Genomic DNA, 14,509 nt, shown 5'->3' on the forward strand with positions numbered 1-14,509 from the left:
ATTTACTTCTATAACTTTTAGGTTATAATTTTTTTTAAAAAAATAATTAAAATCATAAAATATTTTACGAAGTGAATTAAAAATTAAAATAAAATAATAAGAGATGTTACAACTTTTTAAACAGAATCATTACATCTATTACAACTTACTCCTATCAGATAATAAATTTAAAATGCACCCCAAATGATAAATAAAAAAATTATAACATCCGTCAAGTGTCCCGTTTATGTGGAAGGTAGACATTGCTAATCCAACGTCTATAATTCCAGAACACCTGGCCTACCGACACGTCGTTTCAAACACACATTTCAAACAATTTATTTATTCTTTAATTTTTTAATTATCAAGGGCATCGTTTCACCTTTTTCCATTTTAATTTTCATGAACAAATATAAATATTTCACTCCCCAAACTCCAGAGTCCCACCGATAATTCTCTTTCCCATACTCTCTCTGTGTTCTTCTGTTCTCTCTGTTTCTTCAGATTTTCTCCCTCCTCAGCGCCTGTGAAGGTGAATTCTCAATCATGATTTTGGTTTTCTTCTTTTTCGCATTTTAATTCCTTTTTTTTTTGTATGTGGGTTTTGCATTTTGAGTGGAATTGTGTCACCTAAATGTCACAATTTTCAAATTAAAACCTTTGATGTTACTCCTTTTTTTTATTCTTTTAATTTTTCAGCGTGCGCCGTGGTTAAATTTTTATGTTTTGGAGTTTTGGGGTGTGATTTATTTGATGTTGGATTTTTAGATTCTTGAGTTTCATGTTGCTCATTAGGGTTTTTCCCGTGTGATCGGGACTCTTTTTGATCTGATGAAGAGGTTTCTCGCAGTTTGTTTTAGTTTCTTTCTTCTTTCATGGGGTAAGATTGATTATTTTTTTGTATTTTCTTTTTTCTTTACAATTTGTGGACACAGTAAGGGTTTCGGTGGCGTGTATATTAGTTTAGTTCAGGTGTAAGATTGAATTTTTTTTTATTGATTTTTTTTTTGTATTTTCTTTTCTCTTCACAATTTGTTGACATAGTAAGGGTTTCGGTGGCGTGTATATTAGTTTAGTTCAGATTATGAGAGTGTGCGTGTGTGCCAATGAGTTTGTCGCACGATTTACAAACGAGAAAAAGAAAGAAAACAAAAGAAAAAACTGTGTTGTTGTTGTAGTGCTAGTAAAAAACTGTTCTTTTTAATTTGTTTTCGAGTTGTTTCCTGTTGTGTTGGTACTTTTTGTTGCAAATTTCACTACCTAAGTGATGGACTTGTTATTATGTTTATGTTCTTCTTTTACAGCACATTGGCCCGTGTCCGAATTTTTTTTTCGAGTTGTTTCCTGTTGTGTTGGTACTTTTTGTTGCAAATTTCACTACCTAAGTGATGGACTTGTTATTATGTTTATGTTCTTCTTTTACTGCACATTGGCCGGTGTCCGAAATTTCTAGCTTTCTGTTGTTCTGCCATAGGAAATTATGTGGTTCTGAATGGTAATTGATTATGAGTTTGGTTATAGCTTGATTGGTTTTTCTGATGGGTGGTAATATTTATACATTCATACATGCATACGTACACACAAACATATATACATACATACATATTTTCTACCTTCTCTGTTATTGGCTTGGTAGAAGTGTCTGCAATGTGATTAGCCATAAGTTCTCATAGTGTACTTCTATGTATGTGCATGTGCATGTTTATACTGTAACAGTTGTCTAAAAGGGTTTAAAGAAATTGTGTAGTAGATGATGAGTTTGAATTGCAACTGACTATGAATTTAGTTTTAGCTTGATTGATTTTTTTTTCCTGGTGAATGGTGATCTATACATAGGGAGAGGGATGAGGGCCTTCTCACAGGAAATGTTACACTGTTGTTCTCCTTGTGCAATTGCTTGTTTATTTGAGTGAATGATGGTTTTATCTCCAGCACTTCTTTCTATTGCTGATTCCAGTATGTTTAGTCATTTGAACCATGTTTGTGCAATGGCTATAATTTTAAAAATGAACGACCTTACAGTTTGATGGCTACAAACCTATGTGTAATTTAATTATTGAGGGTATATCATACGCCTACATGGTGTAAATAGTTTTACAAAATTTACAACCTTAAATTAATTCTTCTTTGACATTTGGAGGACTATGTGCACTTTTAACTATTCTTCAGTAATTTGAGTTTGTAAATTCATTCATGAATCATGATTCATCACAAGTATTCCATACGGTACACAATTATTAAGATGTTGGATTTGAGTTTGACTGACTGACTGGCTTAATGAATTATTTATATTGGTGAGAGTTCTTTTAATTTAGTTTTCAATAACCTTTATCTATTGTGAGTAGATTTGGAGTAGCAGATATTTTTAAATGTAAATAGTAAATCTGTAAATGTGTTTCTTTTCTTCTGTTTGTAAAAATGTAGTTGATTGGTCCAGATTGGAAATACTGGGGGCTCTTGTGAGCTGACTGAGTGAATGGTAGTTGCATGAGTTTCTCTTGACATTTTTTAAGATTAAGTACAACTTCAGTAACTATATTAACATAGCTGCTTGCTGCTTAGGGGCTTGATTGAGATGCTGAAATGTTGTGTATACTGCTTCTCAGTTTTCAATGCAATCTCCCCTGCTTATAATGCTTAGGGTCTTGGTTATTTTACTTTGTTCTATTTTGAGATCCTTGTCCATTTATGTACTGTATAATTGTTTATGCATGTATACTTTGGGAATTTTGCACCAAACCATATCAGCTTCTTTTTTTTATTTAAAAAAACTTATTTGAAATCAGATCCCTTTGCTGGTGTTTTTTCTGCAGTTTGATTGCTTCATTCTTTGAAGTGAATTTGACAATTAAGTAAATTGGTTGAGAAGGGTTCATTCCTCTTCATTGGAAGAATAAAACAAATATTGCAGGTGGATTTTTTCTGATGGTAAGCACTTTTCTTTTTTCTTTCATGCTGCTACTGTTCTGTGTTTTTATGACTCTTGTTGGGGGAAACTGCCCTAAGTTTCCGTTGCTTGGTTGAGCACATGTTATTTGCCGAGTTAACTTGCTTATGGGTCTGTCTGTCATCTACTTCATTATAACTAGTAGTTAAATCTATCGGTAATATGCTTGTGCTTGTCAAGAACTTAATTTGAATAAGTACTTTTAATCCCAGGAATTTACCAAGCTCGTGCATTGGACTATAGCAGAACTTTTTCATAACTTTTTCTATAATCAATTATGAGCTTTAATATTCTTACATTATAGGCATACTATTATTGTTTCAGGCAACTAATGAAAATCTTCCACCAAATGTAATAAAGCAACTAGCCAAGGAATTAAAAAATATTGATGAATCACCTCCTGAGGGGATTAAAGTTGTGGTAAATGATGATGATTTTTCAATAATATATGCTGACATTGAAGGCCCAGGTATGCAGCTTTATTTTCAATTTTTTTGTTTGAGCATTATGTAATAATGAGTTATGCTGAACCTGAAATTTGTTCGGCAGCTGGAACTCCTTATGATAATGGAGTTTTCCGCATGAAGTTGTTATTGTCTCGTGATTTCCCTCACTCTCCTCCTAAAGGTTTGTTTAGTTAGACTGTCCTATGGACCATCTTAACAATTGTTGAGATAGAATCATATTATTGTTTTTTCCTTTGGAATTTTAGCTTGGTTATCTGGATTTTGTTTTTGGTGTTCTGAGTTAATCTTACATAATTAGTAGAATCTATTGGACATTTATTTGTCCCATCTATTGTTTTGTGTTGTGACATGGTCAAACTTGTGATGGCATTGTTTGTAGGGTTTTTCCTTACAAAGATTTTCCATCCAAATATTGCAACCAATGGAGAGATTTGTGTCAACACACTTAAAAAGGATTGGAACCCTAACCTTGGGTTGCGTCATGTTCTCATTGTAAGTGTTTTGGCTGTTCTTGTAAGCTTACACTCATTAGTTTTTCAGATCTGCCTAGTTGAGCAGAGAGTTATTTAGATCTTATTGATTTGTTGAATCTAGTTTTGCATGATCCATGCCGATTGGTCTAGGTATTTATTAAGTTTTCATTATTATCAGGTTGTTAGGTGTCTACTAATTGAGCCATTTCCAGAATCAGCTCTAAATGAACAGGCTGGGAAACTGCTGCTTGAAAATTATGAGGAGTATGCCAGACATGCCAGGTGAGTTAGCCCAGATGATATTATCGATGCTGTCAATTAGTTTCTTGTACGGAATTGTAATGCGAAACAGAGTGGTTACTAAGATTACTTGTGTTCTGAAATCTTGTGTATCAAAATGAAACATGTTGAAACACATGTTGAGGTTTCTGGGTTTTTTTTTTTTTTAACTGTGTATTCCTAATAGTAATTGATCCATGTAGCCGACCCCACCTAGTGGGATAAGGCGTTGTTGTTGTTGTTGTATTCCTAATAGTAATTCCTATATACGCCACTTTGCAAGTTCAGAATGACATGACACACTACACATATATACCTTAATGCAATTTACCACCTTAAAGGAGCTCAGTTATTTCATTGTTCGTATCAGATACTATTGTTCATGCTTAATTTAATCTATGGATATTTTTCCATGCCTCTTTGGTTTTTACATATATATCTAAATTTTACCACTTGTGCTCATAATAGAACTTCGGCTTCATTTGTTCTACGCTGCAGACTTTACACAGGAATCCATGCAAAACCAAAGTCCAAATTCAAAACTGGAGCTATATCTGAATCTACAACTGCTCTGAATGTTGATCAGAGTAACACCTCAGTTCTTAATGCTGAAGTCAAAACTGCACCATCGGGTGCGACATTGCCATTGCAATCACCATTGGCCCCCTCAACTAACAACACAACAAGAGGAAACAAGCAGGAACAGGCTGTGGTTGGAGCTGAGCCAGCTGTTAACAGTTCTTGTGCCACATCCATGGTTCATGCTGCTGCACCAATGAAGGCAGGTGGAGTAGCAAAAGCTCAGGCTGACAAGAAGAAGATTGATGCCCGGAAAAGAAGTTTGAAAAGATTGTAATGAAGTTGTTCAATAATTGAACTTATATCATTTGTGGGGTAATTTTGTTTATTGAAATAATAGAGAAAGGGGAAATGTGGTTGGGGTGTATGGGAAGATCAAAGATGGGTTCAAATGAATAATACTTTTGTTGGGACTAAATGAATGAAATTAAACTGTTGTATGTGCTCTACTGCTCTTGGGTTGATTTTTTTTTTTTATTTCTTTTTCCTTTTATTATATAATGTCACATTTAATAAGGGATCAAGGTAATATTCTGCCTTTTCATGTGCACGAGTTTGAATAAGATTCCATGCGCCTAGGAATGATGCTCTTGTTTTTCTTATGTTCACGAACAAAAAGGTTATTCCTTTTGTTAGTTTTGCCTGAAGTCATTCCTTAAGTTCGAGATTTGTGCATGTAGACATAGGGTTTTCTTTCCTTTTCTTTTTCTTCAAAATAATTCTTTTTGGTCTTTGACGGAGCAGATATATAGGTAAGCAGCAATATTAATCTTTAGGTTTGGAGTGGTGGTGATTTGAATTTTTGATATTGCAGGTAAAGTTAATCTGGTAAGACTATTTTATCATGTCAATCACTCTAGAGTCTATTTTATCATGATCATCACTGTTTAGTTTGTGTGGTGTTTGTCTATTTTTTTATTTGTAAGAATTGAATATGATAAAATAGTGTTTATAATATGATAAAATAGTGTTTATAATACTTACGTATTTTCTACATTCAATTAAATATTTTTATATTGCATAAGTGGTAAAAGTTAAGTCAATAATGATTGTTTGATAATGATTCTTTGATATGGAATTTCTACATACTTATGATAGTTTATTTCATGCTATTAGTACGGGTTAGGGATGTACGGGTTTGGTTAAAATTATAACCCCTTGGCCTAACAACAATAGTATAATAATAATAAAGATAATATTACATTAATAGTATCTTATCAAAATAATAAGGTCTATGAATTTAATATCCATTTAAAATAGTATGTTTAATGTTACTTTTGGTCCATTAAGTTTAAAATTTTTTATTTTATTCTTTTTCAAAATATATTATTTTGATACTTTTTTTTTTTCAATTTTCCGTCTAAAACATTTAACTTGGTTAATGTTTTTAAATTTTAAAATAATTAATTTAAAGTAATGACACCTAAAATTCATCATTATTTTTATTTTATACAGAGCCTTGTCAAATCCTCAATTATTTCTTTTGAATATTTTTCTTCCTTTTATTCCCTTACGCTTCTTTCTTCTTTCTCTACTCCTAACTCTTATAGGATTCAAATGTTTATCTACTTGAAAAGAATTTGAAATGAAAGGGAATAAAACGAAGAAAAATATTCAAAAGAAATAGTTCAGGATTTGACAAGACTTTGTATAAAATAAAAATAGTGATGGATTTTAGGTATCATTACTTTAAATTAATTATTTTAAAATTTGAATATTTTGAATGTTTTTCTTCCTTTTGAATAAAAGGAGCGTTTTAATCAAATCTAATTTGTCTAAATTATCCTAGACGAATTTGAAAAGAAAGCATTGTAAAAAACAAAAAACAAAAAAAAAGGTTGCAGAAAGTTTGAAAAAAAAATGAAAAAAAAGGTTGTAGAAAGTTTGAAAAAAATGGGGCTTTTTAATCTCTGAACGCAGATTTGAGGCAGTTAGAGGCATTTTTTGGCAAAAATCTCAGACCAGTTAGAGGCATTTTTTTGGCAAAAATTGCAGACCAGATCCCCTTCGAGAATTTACCCAAGGATTTTCCTCTGAATTCTGAGCGTTTTGACATATAGTGGGTCTCAAACGGACAATCATAGCAAAAGTTATGACCATTTGAAGTTTACATGTCATCTTCGTTAATTCTGTTCTCTTTTTCTTTGTGATTGAGTAGCTTCTTTGTTTCTTCTATCTGTTATCAAATCTGTTATCCAATCTGTTATCAAATATGTTATCCAATTTGTTATCCAATCTATTATCCAAATCTGTTATCCAATCTGTTATCAAATCTGTTATTGAGTCTGTGATAATTAAAATGTCTTTCCTGTTATATTACCTTGTGCTTCTAATTTGATTCATCCAGGAACTTAAGAGGGAGTGAGTGGTAAAAGGCAAGAGTGAAAAAAAACATCACCCAAAAGCCTATATCGAGAGCATCAAACATGAGTGTACTACCATCAAAGAGAAATACGTGAGTAGAGTGTGGTGAGGTCCTGAAACCTTTGTTTAAAATTACTACAGATTTTCTTCTCTGTTAATTATGGCAGGAGCTAGTGATGGTAGTGGTGATTATCATCAATTGGACGGATCCCAATGTTTGTTATTGGACGTAATGACTACACAGATGCAACGATTGTTGAACCGTAACAATGAAGAGCTCTATGGACGAATTGAGGGTCTGGAGAACCAACTGAATCAGAATACTGGAAGACATTATGGTGGGAACAGAGTGGACAATGTTGGACCCAAGCAAAACAGAGTGGAGGGGCAGAACAGGATTGAGGGAGTAAAACTCAATGTACCCCCTTTCAAAGGCAGGAGTGACCCAGACGCCTACCTTGATTGGGAGATGAAGATTGAACATATATTCTCTTGCAATGATTATACTGAAGAATAGAAGGTGAAGTTAGCAGCAACTGAATTCTCAGACTATACCCTTGTTTGGTGAAATAAAAATCAAAGAGAGATGATGAGAGAGGAAGGGTGGGAGATAGATACATGGACTGAGATGAGAATGGTTATGCGAAAGAGGTATGTTCCAACTAGCTACAACAGAACCATGCGACAGAAACTCCAAAGGCTGTCCCAAGGAAGTCTGATTGTGGAGGAGTACTACAAAGAGATGGAGATGACACTAGTGAGTGCAAACATTGAAGAGGAAACTAAGGACACAATGACTCGTTTTTTGAGTGACCTAAATCCTGACATTAGAGATATTGTTGAATTACAGGAGTACGTGGAATTGGATGACTTGTTGCATAAGGCAGTCCGGGTTGAACAACAGCTGAAGAGGAAAAGCACAGCCAAAAGGAACTCATCCAACACCTTCAACCAAAACTGGACCAACAGATCCAAGAAGGAAGGAGGCAACTCGTCCAGTCCACATGGAAGGTCAACAGTGTCCAGTGCTGAAACCAAGCATAATTATGCCTCATTATCCAACACCAGTACCAGAAACATAAAAAACATAAAATGCTTCAAATGCTTAGGCAGAGGACATAATGCTTCTGACTGTCCAACCAGGAGGACCATGATAATGAAGGTAGATGGAGAAATCACTAGTGAATATGAAATCAGTGAAGAAGAAGTGGAAGAAGAGCTTGAGGAGGAAGCTATGCAGGGTGATATGCTAATGGTGAAAAGGCTCTTGGGAAGTCAGATGCAGCCACCAGACGACACCCTAAAAGAAAATATTGTCCACATCAGATGCACAATTAATGGTAAGCTTTTCTCTGTAATTGTTGATGGAGGAAGTTGTACCAATGTTGCAAGTTCTAGGTTAGTGTACAAACTGAATTTGGATACTAAGCCCCATCCTAGGCCATACAGACTTCAGTGGCTTAGTGAAGATGAAGAGGTCAAAGTGACTCAGCAGGTTGAGGTGTGTTTCACCATTGGAAGATACAATGATAGGGTGTTGTGTGATGTGGTTCCAATGGAGGCAACTCATATACTGTTGGGAAGACCATGGCAGTATGACATCAAAGTAGTGCATGATGGCTTCACCAACAAGATTTCTTTCCAGCACCATGACCAAAATATTATTCTTAAACCTTTATCCTCTAGAGAAGTGTGTGATGATCAAATTAGAATGAGAAAAAAGAGAGAACAATAGAAAGAAAAGAGTGAGGCACCAAAGAGGAATAGGAAAAAGAAGAGTGATACACATGAGAGAAAATTTAATTGTTTAGTAAAGGTGAGTGAAGTGAGGAAAGTGTTAGTTGCTCGTGAACCACTCTATCTATTGTATTGCAAAGACAGTAAAATTTCTACTAATAATTCTAATGAGTTAACTATTTCTGTTTCTCCTAGTGTTGAACTCTTATTGCAGGAATTTAAGGATGTCTTTCCCAAGGAGATTCCTCATGGACTGCCATCCTCAAGAGGCATAGAACATCAAATTGACCTCCTTCCAGGAGCTTCATTGCCTAATAGACCAACTTACAAAAGCAATCCCCAAGAGACCGAGGAGATTAAGAAGCAAGTGCAAGACCTCATGCAGAAGGGGTGGGTGCAAGAAAGCTTGAGTCTATGTGTCGTCCCAGTTATTCTAGTGCCAAAGAAAGACGGAACTTGGAGGATATGCACAGACTGTTGGGCCATCAAAAACATCATGATAAAGTATAAACATCCCATTCCTAGGCTAGATGATATGTTGGATAAATTGCATGGAGCTTGTGTTTTCTCTAAAATTGACTTGAAAAGTGGGTACCATCAAATTAGGATTAGAGAGGGGGGGGGGGGGGTGATGGAAAACAAATTTCAAAACTAAGTATGGGTTGTATGAATGGCTACTTATGCCCTTTGGGCTGACCAATACCCCTAGCACTTTACGAAGATTAATGAACCATGTGTTAAGGGAATTTCTAGGAAAAATTTTTGTGGTTTATTTTGATGATATCTTGATTTACAACAAATTCTATGATGAACATCTTGTGCATCTAAGACAAGTTTTAGAGGCTGTCGCAACCTACCCTTTGGCGGGAGGGTGACGCGTGACTCGCGGGATGCGTGTTCCAAGAAAGGAATACGCGCAGAGTCGCCACCAACGTTTATTTGAGGAAAACGTCGGAAAAACCGGAAAAGACGCGATCTACGAACTTTAAAGTGAAAGGTTCGGGAGTTGTATTTACGCACGGGGAAGGTATTAGCACCCCACACGTCCGTCCCAAGGGACGACAGCCTTTAATCGAATGTGCAAACATGACTTTGATTTTTTATGTTCCCTTTTTTATGTCTTTATATCCTTTATACCCTTTTTATATTTTTTCTGTTTTTGTGGTCGACAAGGGTGTTTCCCTTTGCTCCTACATATTCCTCAATTGTGATGAGGAAATCAGACCTACGTAGTTCTTTTTTATCAAGTGCTTCTCTTTTTTACTTAAAAGGTGATCATTTTAAGGCGTTGGACCTTAAAAATGATCTATTTTACTTAGTAAGAAATTGAAATGACAAACTTCAAAAGCCTATTTTTATGGACGAGCTTGACTAGGCGAGTTGATTTTAGCCTTAGTTTCACTTTAGTTATTAGTCAATTCGGTTAAGAATGAGAAATCCCAAAGAGAAAACGTCCGATTGATTTTCCGCTTTATTTTACTGAAAAGATGTTTTTTTGATTATTATATTATTTTTTATCTTTTTTTGTTTTCCAACGTGGTTACGGCACGACCGAACGGTCGGAATTCATTTTAACCGAAGTTAACGGATAATACAATTCAAACGATCGGTGGAAACTTATTTTATTTTTAAGTTAAGCGAGAAATGACTTAAGTAAAATGGCTTAAGCACGTCAAAAGGGGATATAAAAAGTAAATGAAATGAGAATAAAAATACACGAAACACAATGTGGACCACCATGGGTACATAGAATGAATCGAAAAGCTTGGTTCGAGGTACTTACCCGTTGAAGATCGAAGAACGATGAAGAACGAATGAAGAACGTCGAAGAACGGTTGAAACCTTTGCAAAATTCTTCACGGAAAACGTTACAGAAACGTTTCGGAAGCGCCTCGACTTAGATTTTCTTCACGGAAACAATTTTTCCAAGCAAATTTGAAAGAGAGAGAAGTGCCTAAGGGGCTGAACCCTTTTCTTCTTCACTTCCTCCCCTATTTATAGCAAAATAGGGGAGGTGCTTGCCGCCCAGCTCGCCCAGGCGAGCTTAGCTCGCCCAGGCGAGCCAGGTTGCTTCCTCCAGAAGCAACAGCCTTCTGGAGGAATATTCTGGAGGGCCCAAGTGGGCTTGTGTTCTATTTGCACCCCCATTTTTACTAAGTACACCCCCCTCTGCTTTTTTTTTTGGTGATTCTTTTTTCGTAAAGTTACGGAAACTTACGAATTTCGTAACGATACTTGTTTTCTTTCCGTAATGTTACGGAACCTTGCGGATTACATAATCATCCCCTTTTTGACTTACGAAATGTTACGGAACCTCACTTAATTATGCAACGATGCTTCCATTTGATTTCCGGTGTGTCACGGAAACTTACGGATTGTGCATCAATATTTTTTGGTTTTCCGGCATGTCCTGGAATTTCACAAATTGCCTAATGATGGGTGCCAAGCACCTTGCAAGGACCAAAGAAAAGTCGCATGTCATCAAGCAAAGGTCCCCGGACGAAATTAGGGTATGACAGTTGCCCCTCTTTACTTGTCTTTTATTGGAGATAAAAGGAAAGTAAAGATAAGACACTAATTTCGTTCCTCTCGATTTGACGAGAGTCGCGGGTGACCATAAAATCTCCACATGCAAATGACTTGTTCCCGGAATTTCACAAATTGCCTAATGATGGGTGCCAAGCACCTCACAAGGACCAAAGAAAGGTCGCATGTCATCAAGCAAAGGTCCCCGGACGAAATTAGGGTATGACACTAATTTCGTTCCTCTCGGTTGACGAGAGTCGCGGGTGACCATAAAATCTCCGCATGCAAATGACTTGTTGTTCCCGGAGGAACAAAAGGTGCAGAAGACTATGTCAGTCTCTGCATGCTATCAAGCGTTCTGTCTTACAGATAGCAAAAGAATGTTTATACGGATAACCACTCGGGTATTTCCGCCCGTCAGCATGACTCAAAAGTCAGTATGACAGATCTTGTGAGTGCGGAAGATGATGTAAATCTCCGCGTGTCAACAGGCTTATCGGCCGCGATTGACGAAGGGTGCAGAATGACCAAATTTTGTCTTTGCGTGCCATTGGACACGATTGTGTCTGAATGGCAAAGGGGTGCGGAATGACCAAATTTTGTCTCCGCATGTCATCGGGCCCGCCGCCTCTGGATGACAAAGGGTGCAGAATGACCAATTTTTGTCTCTGCGCGCCATCGGACACGACTGTGTCTGAATGGCAAAGGGGTGCGGAATGACCAAATTTTGTCTTCGCGTGTCATCGGGCCCACCGCCTCTGGATGACAAAGGGTGCATAATGACCAATTTTTGTCTCTGCGTGCCATCGAACACGACTGTGTCTGAATGGCAAAGGGGTGCGGAATGACCAAATTTTATCTCCGCGTGTCATCGGGCCCGCCGCCTCTGGATGACAAAGGGTGCAGAATGACCAATTTTTGTCTCTGCGTGCCATCGGACACGACTGTGTCTGAATGGCAAAGGGGTGCGGAATGACCAAATTTTGTCTCCGCGTGTCACATGACCTCAGGGTCAGTATGACAGATCTTGTGGGGCGGCCGACAAAAGCAAGGCTCTTGCTCCTACGTATCCTCCAATGAGGAACTCAGACCTACGTAGTTCTAGATAACTTGTGAGACTTGAAAAAGTCTCCACCGGAAGATGCCGACATCTCCAGAAAGGGCGCAGATGACCACATTGGCCTCTGCTCATCAATCACACTTGGGGTCACTGAATGACGAGGTGCGGATAACCGTAAGGTGTCTCCGCGGGTTACCAGATCTTGGGTCATGGTAACAAAAAGCGGTGTGGTCGACAAAAGCAAGGCTTTTGCTCCTACGTATTCTCCAATGAGGAACTCAGACCTACGTAGTTCTGGATAACTTGTGAGACTTGAAAAAATCTCGGTGTTTTCTCCATTAAAAATGCAAACATGCTTTAGCAAAGAGACAAATATTCCAACTGATTAGAGCAGCATATGCTTTTTTGAGTGAAAAACAATGCGTCTACCGGGGAAGGAGAGTATGTTGATGAAATCCCCCATAACCATGAATGAGATTTTGGATGTTTAGCATTTCATTTCTAAATGACCATTTAGAGGAAACACTGGGTTCGACAAATTAGAAGAAAATCACTCAAAGTGTATCAATCTCGCACAGGTAAGTGTTTCATCCTAATTCCGAACCATAGATATGTCATGACTTGATTTTGCAATTTATTTCCTATCAAATCAAAAATTACATGCGTGATCATGGATCAATAAGACTTCCCTTGGGAATGGGTTCTTTTGATGGGTTTTTCGGCTTTTGTGTGTTTTTGGCTTTTGATTTTTGGTTGGCTTTTTTTTTTTTTGGCTTTTTTCCTTTTCTGTTTTGGTTTAGTGCGGGGCGAAAAAGTCGCTAGCACACAAGATTTTGGTTGGCAATTAAAGGGGGAAGACCATTTTAGGTCGTGGTTTCCTTTCCTTCTTTTCGTTCATTTGGTGACAATTCTGTATTGTTCAGATATTGTCCGGTCAAAAGACCTTTCTGCACATTTCTTCTATTTTCTTTGATCAGGAACTTTCTTTCCTTCCTTTTTCTTCCCTTTTTTTTTACTTTCTCCCATTCTTTGATTGGGAATTTTCTTTCTTTTCTTTTCTTTCTCTTTGATTGGAAATTTCCTTTCCTTCTTTTTTTCTTTCTCTTTGATTGGAAATTTCCTTTCCTTCTTTTTTTGCTTCCGAGGGTAAGGATTGACATTCTCACCCTGGGTCAAGGTTTATGGCGAGTCAGGATTTTGGCTCAAGGCTTGTAGAATGGCTAGACATGATACATGTCAGGGTTTGGTTTGGTTCAAGGATAAAAGGGATGCCCCACATTATTTCCATGACACAAATGCAAAAATGATGATTTGGAAACTTCATGCAAAACTGGTCATGCATGCACCTATGTGGACACTCAAGTGTCAAATTTTTATGGTCATGTGATGCTAGGGCTCAGGATTCATTTCCTCTATTTTAAATCAACCCAATGTTTCCAAAATATGTTCTTTTATCAATTTGTGCATTCATCCGAGTCCATTTCGGGCGTCCGGGGAAATTTCACAGCATTCACCCTTCAGGTGTAGACACATTTTTTTCCAAAAATGGTTATGATCAATGAATTTTTTCAAAGAAAAGTTGGAAGTCATCTCTTTTGAAAAGCATGTTGGTTTTTCAGCTTGACAACTTATTTTTCTTTTTTCTCTCTTTTTCCTTTTTTTTTATTTGTTTATTTCTTTTTCTTGTTTGTTTTTGCTTTTTTTTTTTCCTTTTTGTTTTCCATGAGGTATTTTGCTACCTAAACATGTGTATATTTGTGAGGTATTTTTGCTATATACATGCATATCCAAGGTATCTTGCCACCTAAACATACATATATATATATATATATATTTTGCGAGGTATCTTTTTGCTACATACATGCATATCTAAGGCATCTTGCTACCTAAACATACATATATATATTTTGTGAAGTGTGTTTTTGTTTACATACATGCATATCAAAGGTATCTTGCTACCTAAACATACATATATATATTTTGTGAGGTAGTTGTTTGCTACCTAAATTACATACATGCATATCTAAGGTATTTTTCACTACCTAAACACGCATACATATATTTTGTGAGGTATGACTACCTTCCGAGCTTGTGCTCG

General features: G+C 36.6%; 1 protein-coding gene across 2 annotated transcripts; it reads left to right on the forward strand.

Moving 5' to 3' along the window:
* The first annotated feature begins 352 nt into the window (after positions 1 to 352).
* LOC100794952 (ubiquitin-conjugating enzyme E2 22) lies at positions 353 to 5,173 on the forward strand. Of its 2 annotated transcripts, XM_006604019.4 has the most exons (7): positions 353 to 511; positions 2,793 to 2,907; positions 3,251 to 3,395; positions 3,476 to 3,553; positions 3,773 to 3,885; positions 4,045 to 4,148; positions 4,644 to 5,173. In XM_006604019.4, exons 2-7 carry the CDS (start codon positions 2,905 to 2,907, stop codon positions 4,999 to 5,001), a joined length of 801 nt encoding a protein of 266 aa, XP_006604082.1. In that variant the 5' UTR covers positions 353 to 511; positions 2,793 to 2,904; the 3' UTR covers positions 5,002 to 5,173. The 2 variants fall into 2 exon arrangements, with proteins under 2 accessions (XP_006604082.1, XP_040868918.1); XM_041012984.1 differs by lacking the exon at positions 2,793 to 2,907.
* Positions 5,174 to 14,509: the final 9,336 nt, after the last annotated feature.

The sequence above is a fragment of the Glycine max genome, chromosome 19, assembly GCF_000004515.6.
Source record: "Glycine max cultivar Williams 82 chromosome 19, Glycine_max_v4.0, whole genome shotgun sequence".
Classification (NCBI taxonomy): domain Eukaryota; kingdom Viridiplantae; phylum Streptophyta; class Magnoliopsida; order Fabales; family Fabaceae; genus Glycine; species Glycine max.